At 37.6% G+C, this 16,630-nt stretch overlaps 1 protein-coding gene across 2 annotated transcripts in view; it reads right to left on the bottom strand.

Annotated features, from left to right (window-relative positions):
* cdh24b (cadherin 24, type 2b) overlaps positions 1-16,630 on the bottom strand; it is a 143,350-nt gene that overhangs the window by 75,720 nt on the left and 51,000 nt on the right. For both annotated transcript variants that reach the window (XM_077232827.1, XM_077232833.1), the window contains exon 2: positions 8,261-9,977. In XM_077232827.1, coding sequence (XP_077088942.1) covers positions 8,261-9,718 — 1,458 coding nt within the window. In that variant the 5' untranslated portion in view covers positions 9,719-9,977. The remainder of the gene's footprint in view (positions 1-8,260; positions 9,978-16,630) is intronic.

Genomic DNA, 16,630 nt, shown 5'->3' with positions numbered 1-16,630 from the left:
TAGTGATATTTAATTCTATTTGGATGTGCAGTGTTTTAGAACAGCTTGTTGGCCATGCTTTTAGAAATGATAAGAGACAAGCTGTCTGTGTGTGTGTGTGTGTGTGTGTGTGTGTGTGTGTGTGTGTGTGTGTGTGTGTGTGTGTGTGTGTGTGTGTGTGTGTGTGTGTGTGTGTGTGTGTGTGTGTGTGTGTGTGTGTGTGTGTGTGTGTGTGTGTGTGTGTGTGTGTGTGTGTGTGTGTGGCCAGATCACGCACGCAACGCCATTTTGGCCCCCCAAGAGACCCACCCCATTAAAATGCCAGTGACAGCCACCATCTACCCCTGCCAACACCGAACATATTCAAAATGCTCCCCGAGACCTCAAGAAATGAAAAATATAATAACCCAGTGTGCCAGAGCTGCAAACGCGTGCACAGCACGAAATTTGCACATGCTCCAAGGTTACTCAATTTCAGCAGCTTGGAGCTCCATGGTGGCATCCTAACATCATCTTTTTAATCCCGAAAATGCGTTTTGTGCTACAAATGTGCTCCTGTTGAATTCGGTTATAGGTTTTATCAACAGATTGTCCCAGATCTTGGTGTGTTTTGTGCAAAGCAGCGCAGGTAGATTCGCAGAGAATCTGCGAGGATCCCTCGTGACAGGCGGGGGCCCTGGAGCTTGCGGAAAGTGTGCAGGGGTTCAGGCAGCTGGCTGATGATGCAGTGTGTTGTTCCTCCAAGCAACAGCTTGAAAGGAGGGCGTATTACATTACAGGTTGCCAGTAGGACCCACCAGCACTGGAGCATATGGTAAGAACACAAGGGCATCAACACGCTCTATAACACACACAAACATACTTAACATTAATTCATGACAAACAGGTTGCTTCAGTCCAGGGATGGACTGAGACTCAAAGGCCGACACCAGACCATCACAACCAACAGTGGATAATTTCCCACTACACAAGTGAAGCCCTTTTTTCGTTTCAGAGGAAAAACTAAATTGGCAATTGTGCAACAAATTTGAAAAAAAAAAAAAAAAACAGAATTGTGAAATATAAAGCCATATTGTGATAATTCATATTACAGGTCCTTCTCAAAAAATTAGCATATTGTGATAAAGTTCATTATTTTCCATAATGTAATGATAAAAATTAAACTTTCATATATTTTAGATTCATTGCACACCAAATGAAATATTTCAGGTCTTTTATTGTTTTAATACTGATGATTTTGGCATACAGCTCATGAAAACCCAAAATTCCCATCTCAAAAAATTTGCATATTTCATCTGACCAATAAAATAAGTGTTTTTAATACAAAAAAAGTCAAACTTCAAATAATTATGTTCAGTTATGCACTCAATACTTGGTCGGGAATCCTTTTACAGAAATGAATGCTTCAATGCGGCGTGGCATGGAGGCAATCAGCCTGTGGCACTGCTGAGGTGTTATGGAGGCTCAGGGTGCTTCGATAGCGGCCTTAAACTCATCCAGAGTGTTGGGTCTTGCGTCTCTCAACTTTCTCTTCACAATATCCCACAGATTCTCTATGGGGTTCAGGTCAGGAGAGTTGGCAGGCCAATTGAGCACAGTAATACCATGGTCAGTAAACCATTTACCAGTGGTTTTGGCACTGTGAGCAGGTGCCAGGTCGTGCTGAAAAATGAAATCTTCATCTCCATAAAGCTTTTCAGCAGATGGAAGCATGAAGTGCTCCAAAATCACCTGATAGCTAGCTGCATTGACGCTGCCCTTGATAAAACACAGTGGACCAACACCAGCAGCTGACATGGCACTCCAGACCATCACTGACTTTGGGTACTTGACACTGGACTTCAGGCATTTTGGCATTTCCTTCTCCCCAGTCTTCCTCCAGACTCTGGCACCTTGATTTCCGAATGACATGCAAAATTTGCTTTCATCCGAAAAAAGTACTTAGGACCACTGAGCAACAGTCCAGTGCTGCTTCTCTGTAGCCCAGGTCAGGCGCTTCTGCCGCTGTTTCTGGTTCAAAAGTGGCTTGACCTGGGGAATGCGGCCCCTGTAGCCCATTTCCTGCACACGCCTGTGCACGGTGGCTCTGGATGTTTCTACTCCAGACTCAGTCCACTGCTTCCGCAGGTCCCCAAGGTCTGGAATCGGTCCTTCTCCACAATCTTCCTCAGGGTCCGGTCACCTTTTCTCGTTGTGCAGCGTTTTTTGCCACACTTTTTCCTTCCCACAGACTTCCCACTGAGGTGCCTTGATACAGCACTCTGGGAACAGCCTATTTGTTCAGAAATTTCTTTCTGTGTCTTACCCTCTTGCTTGAGGGTGTCAATGATGGCCTTCTGGACAGTAGTCAGGTCGGCAGTCTTACCCATGATTGCGGTTTTGAGTAATGAAACAGGCTGGGAGTTTTTAAAAGCCTCAGGAATCTTTTACAGGTGTTTAGAGTTAATTAGTTGATTCAGATGATTCGGTTCATAGCTCGTTTAGAGACCCTTTTCATGATATGCTAATTTTTTGAGATAGGAATTTTGGGTTTTCATGAGCTGTATGCCAAAATCATCAGTATTAAAACAATAAAAGACCTGAAATATTTCAATTGGTGTGCAATGAATCTAAAATATATGAAAGTTTAATTTTTATCATTACATTATGGAAAATAATGAACTTTATCACAATATGCAAATTTTTTGAGAAGGACCTGTATTTCAGATATAAATTCACATTATGCAATATGTCACATTGAGAGAAGTCATAATATAAGATTCTTAATTGTGAGCTATAACGACACATTTTCAAACATACTCATAGTACGTGATATAAAGAATTATTGTGACAAAACTTCCCAATGTTGGGAAATGAAGTTGCAGAACGTGAAAAGTAAGCCAGATCGAATCAGATTGTGAGATATAAATTCACGATCTTGGGAAATAAAGTCACAACTGAGAGATGTAAAGTGACAATATGGGATATAAACTCACATTGTGAGATGTACTGTAAAGCCACATTGTGGTTAGTCATTATATGATATATTAAATCCTTAATGTGAGATAACTATAAAGCCACATTACGATAAGTCATAATATGAGATAAATTCACACCGTGGCGTGGTATACTGACACATTTTCAGTCAATCACATTATGCGACAGTCACATTGTGAAGTAAAAACTCGCAGTTTAGAGATATTAAGTCACAATTATGATATTATGAAATAATATAATGAAATTATGAAATAAAGTTGCAACCGTGAGAAGATATAAAGTGAGATTATGCCAAAAAAGGTCATATTGTGATATATAAATATAAAATATAAAGTCAGTTGTGAGACATAAAGTCACATTTATGTGCCTTTACGTTGTTTACATTTTGTGATATAAAGTAATCTTGTGAAAAACAAAAATAAATTGAGAAATAAAGTCAAAATTACCTTTTCTTTATGCATTTCCTTAGTGGTAGAACAAAGATTCCAAAATCACATGCATACTGTAACACAAACTTCCAAACTACCTTTCCAGAGATTTACTGTGAACATTTGAACCCCATTTCAGTGTACTGTATTTAATATTGTCTTTTATTGTATCTTATGTAGCCTTTAACATTGCAAAGGCAGCAAAAAAAATACAATAAATGAAATATCATTGATACTATTGACTGATCCGATATTCAATAGACAGGATACTTTGACAGATTAAGAAGTCTCATATTTAAACATAATTTTTCAATAAACTAGTAAAGGGTCCGTGCTTTCTATTGTGTGTTTTTACTGACTTTATTCAGCTGACCTGTACTGTACGGTGCAATTAATATAACACCATACCCCCACCCTCCACGTTTGGCTTCTAGCAGGTGAGGAGACTCATGGGCAGACAAATAGCTGCAGAAAAGCGATGGGGCAGCCAGCGGCAGGAAAGGAGTATAACACCCTGCGGTCAGTCAATGAATGATGCCTGGTGGTAACATCACAGTGTGCTACAAGGTCACTTTCAAAAACCTCAACACTTCAGATGAAACAAACTCCTAACCATTAACCAGGATCTATGGAATTCCTCAAAACAAACCTCTTTTGAATGCATGAAACAGAAGTAGTTGATAACCCCAGTCTAAACTAAGATCTACACTCAGTGAGACCCGAATCTGAAATATCAAAATACTATTGAGCAAAAGGTTTCAAAAGCCACCCGACTGGAGATAGCTGAGTTGCCATGAAATTACAGAAATCAAGTGTTTGTGAGTTTTTTTAAATGGATTTCATAAAGCATTTGCAACACATTTTATGGTGTTTTGATGCACTTGCCATGAGATGATTTGGAAATTCGAAATGAAGAAAGTGAAAGATCAAAGCTCAAAATGCTGTTTCAAGATTCTCCTGGACAGAGCGTTATTAGTGGTCTGAGGAGATTTCTGAAGAAAAGTGAATTTGTTATTATTTAACAAACAATTATTTAGGACTAATTACTGCTACCTCTCATTTTTAGCTCTCTGTTAGTCTCATTAGGTCATTCAGCTGGAGGAATTACTCTACATAAAAACATCACAGCTGCTTGTGTAGTTAACTTTCACTAAAGTAAACTTAAACTAATTTTTCCCAGGCCTCCCTCCTCACTTTGATAGAAACCAGATAAATGGATGCCAAACAAGTTCCTGAAAAAACAACTGTGGAATTTTGAATCTGATTTGTAAACCAAAACATCTCGAATCAAAGCTAATCAAACAAAATTCAGAGGGTAAAGGGCTCAGACATAATCAAGAGAAACCAAGCACGAAAAAATCACTTTCACAAACACAAAAACCCCACAGAGGAATGATGGTGTTTGCAAACACTTCAAGTAGCTCCCAAATCTGAATCATTCCACTTTTATTTTGTACATCCAAATTATGCCTGTTAGGAACAGCCTAGGGAGAACCACAGCTTTATGAGACCACTGTTCTAATAGGTTCATACGATAGAGTGCAAATTTGTTTTCCCCATGCGTCACACCCTGCCACTGCTTTTGAATGCAAAAGATGTGCTAATTTATGTCCATACATTAAGATCAAGAAGGAAATGCCTTCATTACGGAGTTACAGAGGAGCATATATTGTTATCATAAAGCCCTGCATATGCTCACTGGTGACAAAAACATATGGATGCTTGTTATGCCAACCCCCCAATTTGATTATCATTTAACGCAACCATAATTGCATATAATTGATGTTACCTAGCATAAAATATGTTAAAATGCATAATGGGCCAGTGCTGTATTTATAGACGCTGTAATGAGTATATGAACGCACGCTCCAAATGCTGAATCTGTGCTTAGCATCACGCTGTAGATTGAGTATGCAGTGGCACTTGGCACGTCTGCCGCGGGGCTACATAGTTCACTTCAGCCCTTTATTAAATCATAATCATCTCAGTTATAAGGCGCAGCAAAACACGTCCCCGTTGATTCGACAGGCAGCAGTGTAGGCGGCTCCGCATAGGGCCGAAGCAGCAAGATTAAACATCCGTAAGAGCATTAGGACACATAAGAGCATTAGGTGTGTACGTACAAACACAACACATGCTCAGGCTCTGAACAGGTTCAGCCGCAGTGTTAGATACCGTGAAGGGTGCTAAGAGAGCAGGGAACTATCAGTGACAGCATTGCCACCTGTTAAGCACACCATATTGGCTCTAATGACATACAGGACTGTCCATCTGTAGTAATGGTCAACAGCACCTAAGGCATTTTCAGTCTCATAATTCCCCATTCCTTCTTCCCGCTGCTTTCTTTCGCTCTCTCTTATTCTTTGTGCTGTCCATGAGGCCCTAATGAAGATCAATGCTTGTCTGCTTACCCACTCTAAACAGCCGTCCCGTTTGAGTGCAGTGATCAAATGTGTCTAAAACTATTGGGTGGATGTGTCTGGCTCTGAAGCTGGGTTTTAACAGCACAGGGGGTTCCATTAAATGCTGCAGGAGATATCACACAGACAGGAAGAGAATGCAAGAGGGTTTTTTTATATCCCACAGTGCCGTCTGACTGCCTCAGGCAAACACGCAGAATCATCATCATTCATTTACTCAACGTATTACCCCACCGCCTTCCCCAGACACTCAAACTGCAGCTCAGGGAGAAAGAAGGTGAAAAAAGACAAGAGGGAGAAATGAGAGAGAGAAAGAGAGAGTCAGATATACAGTGCCAGTCAAAGTTTTGGACACATCTGATTAAATGCGTTTCTCATGATGAATTAAATACTTAATTCAAAAATAAGTTGCACTACTTTGTTTAATCTTTGTTAATGTTAGTTGATAAAAAATAAAACTATTCATTGTTTGTTCATGTTAGTTCACAGTGCATTAACTAATGTTATCAACATTTTTAATAAAGTATTAGTAAATGTTGAAATTAACATTAACAAAGATTAGTAAATGCTGTATAAGGGCAGTTCATTATTAGTTCATGCTTACTAATGTAGTTAACTAATGCTAACTAATGAACCTTATTGTAAAGTGTTACCTAAATCTTTTTCTTTCTTTTTTTACGGTTTTCAAAACCTAAAAGCTAAAATCCAAATTATGAAAGCTAAAAAAAAATATTTTACTGATCCCATAGATATTTGTTTTTTTTTTTAAATCTAAACCTCGAAAATAAAATAAAAATGATTCTTAAAAGAAAAACAAAACATTCACTTAATTTACTTTTTTTAAATTAAGCTTATTTGCCTGAAATATAATCTAACACACAAAAGAAAATGCATCTAGAAAGATGTTTAAAGATTTTTACTGGATAACAGGGCAATTTAGCAATATCTGTATTAATTCCTACTGTACATGAAATATAAATAAATTTTTAAATTCTTTACAAAAAAATGTTACATTAAAAATGTAATGACAATTAAAAATAATAAATAAATGCATAAAATAATATATATTTTTTAATAAACGGTTGAGTTCACCTCATGAGTGTGAGAGAAGATTAGCAAAGCTGTTATTAAGGAAAATAGTGGCTATACCTACGATGGCGAAAAACTGATATAGTTTATAGTTTAGTATATATAGTTTCGTCTGACATTTCCAGTCACTGCACATTTCAAAAATATTGTAATTTCATCATTTTGATACGTATTTATTCTAAAGATCGCGATTAAGAATGTATGTCTAAGGTATGTCCTAAATTTTGACTGGTACTGTAAGTCATGGACACAGTTCAACACTTCGACCAAACAAAGTATGAGGACAGGTAACGCAAACTTTTCATGCTCCACCACCGGGCTTTTGATATTCTAATGAAAAGAGCAATTGTTCATCACAGCACATACTGTAGCTTTAGCAGAGTAGAATCAGTGGCTGATTAAGAGGCTGATTGAAACATTATTCTGTGACCTGCAGAGTTCGGCTTCCTCAATCCTCAGGATTCAAACAGACAAAGATAGCAAGAAAAAAAGACTGGGATAATGTGAAGCTATTTAGATTATTGATGTGATAAATGTTCAGACATGATGTTCTGTGGGAGACGTCTTTCAGTCTCAGTGTGTGAGCTTTTTTAGCTCCAATTCGCTTTGTTGAGTAACTGGTTAGTGATCTTTGATTTGATCAGCTCATTTTTTAATTAGGATAAGTGGTTATTTAGATATATTCAAAATAATGTATATTAAAAGTTGATAGCAATGAGTTGTGTCATCATCAAATTATTTACAGAAGAATGTTTTGTTCATAAAATGATTGTCATTGGGGGGGGGCGGACTTCCTTTCTTTGTGTTATAAAGAAATAAAGTCACACACTATTCTTCAAAACTTTGGTCAGCAAGATTTTTTTCAAAGAAATTCATATTTTTTCAGCAAAGATGCATTAAATTGATCAAAAGTGCCAGTTAAGACATATAGTGTTACAAAAGATTTTAATTTCAAATAACAGTTATTTGTAAATAACAAATAACAATATGCTGTTTTTAACTTTCTATTCATCAAAGACTCCTGATAATAAATCAGCATATAAGAACGGTTTCTGAATGATCAAGTAACACTAAAGACTGGAGCAATGGCTGCTGAAAATTCAGCTTTGACATCACAGGAATAATATATCAAAATGGCAAACAGTTTTTTTAATTGTAATATTATTTCACAATATTACGGTTTGTTTGTTTTTTTACAGTATTTTTGATCAAATAAATATACTTTAGAAAAAAATAAGAAAATTCTTACTGACCCCAAAATTTTGCTATATGTCTGTATTGATGTGGCAGTGAGTAAATGAAATTTTAAGAATTAAGAATTTAATTAAAATTAGACATCCCTTTAATACAATCATAATGGGTTCTTACCCTTCCAATGAGCACTGGTTCTGGACCAGCATACTCCTCAATGACAAAAAACTGGTTCCAGATCCAGCTTCGTCGTCTTCTAGATCGAGCGATTTCCCCTTTTTGTTGATTCCGCCCCTCATCTTCATCCTCATCCATTTCCTGGAAAACAAGGCCCTGTCCACCTCTGCCAAGGCGAGAGTCCACAGTCATCTCTCCGCTCTCCTCCACCTCCTTCCTTACCCATTCTGGATCTGGTGGGAGTTTTAGGATGTGACTGCTGTCAATGGGTTCTGAAGTTTTAATCAATGGATTCTGAGTGACACTGAATGGCAAAAGAGTTTTCTGATCTGATTCCTCTTCAACATCAGGACTCCTCTCTGTCAATGAACTGAAAATGTCAGGCCGAAGTCCTGAGTCGATCTGAGACGGAGTGTTTGATATGCCCATATCTCTCTGACCAGTGAAGGGATTCGTCTCGGTGCTGGGCATGATCTCACTTTGGGGAGTTGATGCTATGTGAGTCATGAAGTGTTTGTACTTCCATGAAGCAGTGACTGGAACACCTCTCACCTCCATTTTTCTGTCCTCCTCTCCTAGATCCATATCAAATCCGCTAAATTGTTTAATGAGAGTGTGAACAGTTTGATCCGAATTTAGACTGGCATTTGTAAAAGTGCTTGAATGTAGCTCCGCAGTCTGGTTATCCACGTTAGAAAGTTCAGGAGTGCCTGTCCTTTCTTGTTTTTTCAGTTTGAGTGCCTCCATCTGACTGTGATCCATGTTGATCAGATCCCTTTTTCTGCTGTGACTCATTTTGCCTAGAATATTTAGACCTGGAACACTCTTAAGCTGGGAATTCACAATCCGTACAAGGTTTTCTTTAGATATTAGTTTTAATAAGCTTCCAGTGAGATTCAATTTTCGAGGCGAATCCGGAGTGACTATCTTTGTACCAGCTGTAGTGTGAATGGCAAAATTTGAACTCATTCTGGATCTTGAAGGGATTTTGAATCTTGTTCTATTGAAGTGCATGCCAGAGGTTGTCCTGTGGTGCTTTGGGATCCCTTTCTCAACTCTTCCACCTTTCCTTGTGTTATTTCTGCTCCTTTTTAACTCTAAAATGTCTCTAGATTCATCAATTGGTGCTTGTACCTTAAAATCCACTTGACCTGAGTCTATTTGTACAGGTGGTTTGGCATTGAACCCAACAAAGTTTTCCTTGGTGAAGACTGGAGAAGCTCCATGGCTCTGGTGAGTTGTAATCTGCTCTTCAATTTCCTCAGGAGCAATCAGTTCTTTGAGTCTTGTCATTGTATTTCCATTCCTCTCCAAACTTGCATCCCATTGGTCAGTTGCTCCATTTCCTGTATACTGGGTCTGAATTGAGCTCACCCCTCTTCTCCGAACAATCTTACTGACACAGGCTCCTCCTACAAAACAGAGGGACACCAATAGGAGCAGCCTTCTATCAATCATGTCGTCTTATTGTGATGTATTAATTTAAACAACAACTGATGAAAAGACGTGTTCGCTTTTCAGTTGTCTTCATTCTTTCGTCTTTCTCTTCTCACTGTCCTTCATTTATTCCTCCATTACACCACCTTCATCCAGCTCTGGAGAGTGTACGTCAGTCACTGTTGTGTTCACTTTATGTATCTCCCTCTATCTAGCAGAGCTTCTGTGTTTTGGTGCCGGTGAAACGTTTTACTCAGTTTCCCACAGAGGGTTGGATGCCCTGAGAGAAAAGATAAAGATAATTAAGTTAAAACTTTAATCATTGCAGTATTTTAATTAAAAGTGGAACGACATAGCAAAGTAGCAGAACACACAGCCAGGCTAATTCATTAACGTATGAGTAATCGCAAGACAGTAACGTTGGCATCATCATTACAATTCAATATGAGCCAAGGTGGCTGATATTTTCTTGTACTGCCAGATGTCTAAGGCATCATCAGAAGGCTTATAGGAAAATTGTGTTATGGCATTTCATTTGTGCTTCATTTGAGACAGGTCTGGTCGGCAGCACACAGTGGTGCTCCGGATCTTATATCTGAGTCTACTCTGTAATAAAAGCAAAATTGTCTACTGTAGCAGGCGGAGCCAGCGGGGCACTGTGGGACCATGGATGATGCTTTATATGAGAAAAGACATTTAGCTTCAGGTACATGAGTGCAAGCCAAATATCGCTAAATTTAGACCTTCTAAGATTGAATATAAATAACAAATAAATAACACAAATAAATAAATAAAGAGAGACACATACATAAATAATTGATGCTCTTATTGGCTTGTATATTTGTTCAATCCCTTTCACATCAGTGGTGCTTCGATATATCTTGGGTCACAAAGTACAAGATGGCTTAAAATGATTTACAATAAGACAAAACAGCTTGACAATAAGGTCAAACAGGCAGACCAGGGATCTCTTGGTCTTTGAAAAACTGGATGTATGAAGGAATTTTAAAAGTGTGAATTTAAGACCTCATGGAAATTAATAAAACCTTATAAATGATAACAGGCCAGTTTGTGAGTAAAACCATGTAATCACAAATGACTAGAAAATTCATAAATAGTGTAGTAAATAAGTGTAAACCCTGAAAATTATTCAGTTATTGAAACTTCTGGAATTAATTTTATTAAATTATCTTAATATACTTACACTACACGTTTCTTTAAATAAAAAAGTTATTAAATGAGCAATTATTTAATTATAACAGTAAGGCCTGGTTTCACAAACAGGCTTAGATTAAGCCTTAGATCAATTAGGATATTTAAAAAGCTTTTTGTTGTGAGCAGGACGGGGCGAGGGCCGTGAGAGAACAGCGTGAGGCCGGTTGCATGATTAATAATGAACGACACCTGCGCGACACACCGGTCTCGACTTTACGTTGTTTTGTTTATGTTTTATTATGTGTGTGTGTGACAGTTGGCCATGAGGGGCTGCCGTCTTTACTATCTTTTTGTATCTGTTTATTTATTAAAGTTGTTAAATTTTCGCTGGATCCCGCCTCCTTCTTCCCATAACAACGAACTGCTTTACACTTTTATAAACATAGAAAAAAACAATTGTGTGCATTTTGAGACAAAACAATATGTCAGTGCAAGTTGCTTTTAGCTAAAACAGCTCAAGGATGCATTTTAGTCTGGGACCATGCAGGCAGAAGGACCAGAAATATCTTAGGGAGACTTCAAATATTTTCTTTGACAATCAGGGGCCTTGGAGTCAAAAAGGTTGAGAACCAGAGATTTATTTTATATTATTTGTGGGTGAATGCAATCAACTGAAGGGATTTTTAAATTTCAGCACCTCATTTTGAGCCTTCCCTTTGTGTCAACACTTCAAGACCTTCTAATTCAAGTGATTGTTTGTTTTTTGAGCAAACAAGACAAATATCCATTCAAATTGGTTTTGGTAAAAATCTATTCAAGCATGTCCTTACTGAGGTCATTCATTTTCCTTCAGTGAATGCAACTTACCACCAAAAAAACACACCAAACATTTGAGTTTATTTTTGGTGAAATGAATGACAGACTTCTCAAGCATTCAAGCATGCAGTCGTTGATGCATCATTTTACAGGCTGATTTTTGCAATTACCTGGAAACGAAGCTGTTTCTACCACAATACATTAGGAACTGTGCAATTTTACAGTTTAAGTTTGATGTTGAATGAGGCTGTCTGATTTGTGTAGACATGAACAATGAAGCACTGCAGTGTGAGTTGTGTTTATGAAGAGTAATGAACAGTAAGTTGAATGATGGTAATGGTAAAACTGCATAACATTTTAAGGAGGGTTGAGTACGTGCAAAGAGGGGGCCCTCCCTGCGGGATATATAATTGCAAAACAAAGAACTGTGGACTATATAACTACAGAACTACTTTCACCCAAGAATAGTGTGTTGTGATTACAGTCCCGGAAAGTGCATAAAGCCATCCATTCAGACCAAAAATGGTGATTTCAGCAATTCTTATAGCCCCCCAAAAAGCAGAGAGTGAGCAAATGGACAGTATTACAGATTTACCTGCAGAGGAATGCACTAGGGCTTCTCAACTACACTTAAACCTGGGTTAATGTCTTTTTAAACACCAGGTAAAGGCCAGTTTTAACCCTGGGTTAATCAATGTTTCACTTGTGATTTTTAAAAGAGATTTTGCACTGATTTTTCAAGTATAACCCCAAAATATTGCACTAAATGCATACAATGTGGTGCTAGAATGCCACGGGGAGTTTAGAAACAGACAACCATTCATGACCAGCCTCAGTGCTTGCCTCTTTAAATATTCATGTACTTCGTACAGTTACAGAAAATATCCATGCCCCCATATCTAAATTTAAGTCGGCATAAAATAACAATTCACCCAAACTATTTTTTAAATGCATATTATTGCTCTTATTGTGAATGATTCGTTCATGCATACGTTTAATTTTCTTCTTGACCTCATAATTTTTTATCAAAATGTCATAACTTGATCTTTTGTACTAGACAATTCAGAAGAAAAGTTATGTCGCTATTTCTGTTTTATCACAACTTTAACTGTATAGATAAAGACACTATTATTTTGAGGTATGCTTCAGAAGACACAAGACAAGAAGAGCAGAGACACAATGACATTCCTAAAAATAGACAAGCAGTTATTAATACAGGTCATGTCCTGTCAATCAATGTTAATGACCTCATGCATATGCAAATAAGAACTTTAACCCAGCATTAACAAATGCACAGTGTGAAATCTATGAATTAATAACCATGAATAAAGTATGCAGTGCTGCCAAGTCCACAGCTTTTCCATGGAATTGGGCTACTTTTACACTATTGCCGAGGGTTGTTTTTGTAGTCCGTGATTTGAAGCAACACCCCACCCCCGGAACACAATTATGCTACTTTTGGCTGTAATTGGGCTAGTTTTGATTATCAATTGGACTGGTTTTGTTGTGCAAACCTGGCAACCCTGAAAGTATGAACAGTGTGAAACATGAATAAAATAACCAAGGATTACATTAACCAAGTGTAAGAAGCCCAGCTGTGATTCACATAATTACGGAGTAATGCGTTGTATGTTATGCATGTCAGCTGTAAATGCTATGACATGCAAGTAAAGTAGCGGCGCTCTTGGTCTTGTCAACATGCCCACTGAAATATAACAGAGTCCTGTGTATCCCCACATGATCCCCAAAATTCCTGGTTCCCCTTTCCCTCCTGATATTTCACACAAGCCGTCATTCCTTAACAAATATTCCTCCCATCTCCTAAAAGCTTTTCTGTTCATGTTATATTTTCTCTTTCGTCACCTCCTCCCACTCACCACCTGTCTCTCTCTGCCTCTCTCTTTCCATTTATCGGCATTGTTTTAATATGTCATCCACTGCTTCTCTCTCCTTTTCTTCGGCTACCTCCACGTCAATCATGATTGTTCTTTAACCTCTCTCACCTTCTGCGCTTTGACTCGCTTCGATCAATCAGCCAATCTCCGCATTGACATTGGGATTGACGGCTGTCTGGCACCTGAACTGATTCCTAAACGAAATGAACCTGTAGCTGAGAGTCTTACCGGTCATTCTTATAGATTATACAAATGAAAACACGGTTAACACACTACAACGGGATCCAAGTCTGCCCAGCAGCAGATGTATACAATGGACAAACGAAACAGCTGTTTGCGGGCAGTTAGGGTTCATACAAAAATGTATTTGTTTTTGCTTGAACAACAGATGAATATGTGCCAAACAAATCATTCATGCAGATAGAGTTGATAGGAAACTGCTGATAGATTGTTGTGCTCTGAATTTAACAAGCTTGAAAACAATGGTGAGGCAAAAATTGCAGAGGCAACGAAACGTTCTTGCCAGCAGTGACAGTTTCTTTAGATTAGATTCATTAGATAGGAACTTTTTTCACACTGGCTGACTTATTATTGATGGCTAGATGGTCACAACTTGGGCGCAGATTTGGATGTGGACAATAGAGACAAGTTTCTAGGCAATAGACTGTAGAATATGCCTAAGAATATTTGTAGTGATGTTCGTATATAATGTAAGTTTTGAATAAAAGTCTGGTGTGTCATTTTTCATAAGACACAACAGCTGTTTCCTTTTATAATTTTTTTTTCAGTTACTGTACAGATGTTAAATTTTATGAAATCAAACTGCCTTTAAACATAGAATTAATGCATTTATTGTGCACTGTATAAAATAAAGAGCGAGAACAGGGATTATTTCAAATAAAATCATTAAACTGTGTATTATTTGGACATTTAAAGGTAGTAAACAAAAAAAAGATACTTATTTTATCCAGAGTTGTGTTTCACTAATTCATTGTATATATTATCTCAAAGAATCAAAATAGTTTATTTTGTAATCTTTAACCTAAACGTAATTGTCACAGTCTTCGACTTCACCCCTCTGTCTTCATCTGCACTACACTTCCCAGAATCCCTCGTGTCTTCACGTGTCTTCTTTGAACCTTGGACTCCTTCCAGTTCTTCAGCCCGGACCACACCCGTGACAGTAATAACTTCCTCTAAAACAACTTTTCTTTGCCGTGAAAAAAAAGGGCATGAAATGCATGAATGTTTTGCCAATCATTATTGCATATTTGTGTCTAACACGGATGGATCTCTACCTGTCATGATAATATAAAACTCTCCTGATATTAGAGTAACAATAATAAAAGAGTGAAATAAAGCATATTTTGTTACCTTTTGAAGCTTGGAAGGGTTCAGTTAGAGCAGATGTTTTATACCATCATCTCTGTCCACGTCAGTGCTCATTTCCCAGTACATTCAGCATCTAGCACATATTTGCGATCTCAAATATATACTCAAAACTATCAATTTCAAATATTTTCATCGCTGACAGCTCTTAGGCAGAACCACCATAAAGTGACAGTGACACTAATATTTGATTGTGTTACTTGACAGTACTTGCTCTGCAGTAAATCACTGAGCCATTTCAAGATTTGCTGATGATGATAGGCCTACTTCCTATTCTTTTGTTTTCTGCCTGCTGTAACTATGAGTGAAACGTCACTTCATCATTGCGTATCATATTGGAATAAAGATGAATTGCACTTATTCAGTCTTCAAAGATTCAATTATTGTTGTGCAGAAAATATATACTTACACTGATACATACCAAGGGACGTTAGCGACCCTATTCAATTTGTACAAAAATGAATGTGAAAACAATATATATATATATATATATATATATATATATATATATTATAATGAATTGATTGAGGAATACTAGAAGGTTGATGTCTAACTTTAAAAAATGAATGAAGAGAAGGGTATAGTGAATAACGTCCCGGGTCACTAAAGACCCGAGGTATGCATAAAATTGGGGATTTTTGCCTATATATCTAACTGTGCATTTGTCAATGTAAAAAAAAAATAATATAAAAAAACTACATCATTAGGTTATATTCTAGTTAGCTCCAGACATCAAGCAATTAACCTACTCTAATGTAATCATAGGTGGGGAAACAAGTTGCAGTCTAGACAGATCTACAAAGATCCAGGTTGCTAACACAAAGGTCGCTGGTTTATTTCCAGGAAGGTGTGTCCCACTGGACAGGTTCTGTGACAGCACTCTTGCTCTAGCACTGTTGTGCTCCTGAGTGAGACACTTAACCTCGCTCTGCCCCTGACTAAGGCTCTTAACACCAGCTTGTTTAAGTGCCTCTGCTCCAGGCAGACTGTCCCTCCAATTACAGTGTTACTTTAAATAAAATGTCTGCAAAATGACGAGTAACCATGCTAAATACATTTAAAATCGGTGTATCTTAATAACACAGTTTTCATGCTCCAGTCCCCAAAATATGCACATAGAGAATATAAGTAGCTCAAATTGTCTCTGCTTATTTCGCTCAGCCTATTCACTCACCCATCTAGAGTATTCAAATGTAGGTGCAAATCTGGACTTTGTGGGAAAAAAGGCTCCCATTTGTGATTCAAAATTCTGCCCTGAGTTAGCCTGAATAGTTCTCGTTCAAGTAACACGTCTTACTTCAGCAGAAAAAAGATTCCATTACAATATTTCTGGAATATTAGTTTTTTCATTAGGTATTTTGATGTTGCTCTGCCTACGCTCCACATATGGAGCCAAGTGACAAAAAAAGAGGAATTTCTTAAGGCTACAAAAAGCTACGAAGAGCCATTTCTAGGGCAGAAATCAATAAAGCTGTTGCCAACTTGAAGAATGAAGTGGAATTAAGCAGTAAAGTAAGCAAACTCAGCAAACTAATACCTCTGCTAAATGTTAATCACTCTTATGCCCATGGGCAGCATTTTGTATGAAAAGTGGATGGGATGATGGCACCTGAATGGTCATGGAGACAGCTCATGAATATTAATAAGATTATGCTAAAATAATTTAAAATAGAATGTA

The sequence above is a fragment of the Siphateles boraxobius genome, unplaced genomic scaffold (assembly GCF_051911475.1).
Source record: "Siphateles boraxobius isolate OS27281-9 unplaced genomic scaffold, OSU_SipBor_1 1, whole genome shotgun sequence".
Taxonomy (NCBI): Eukaryota; Metazoa; Chordata; class Actinopteri; order Cypriniformes; family Leuciscidae; genus Siphateles; species Siphateles boraxobius.
This window is presented reverse-complemented; position numbering and strand designations above follow the sequence as displayed.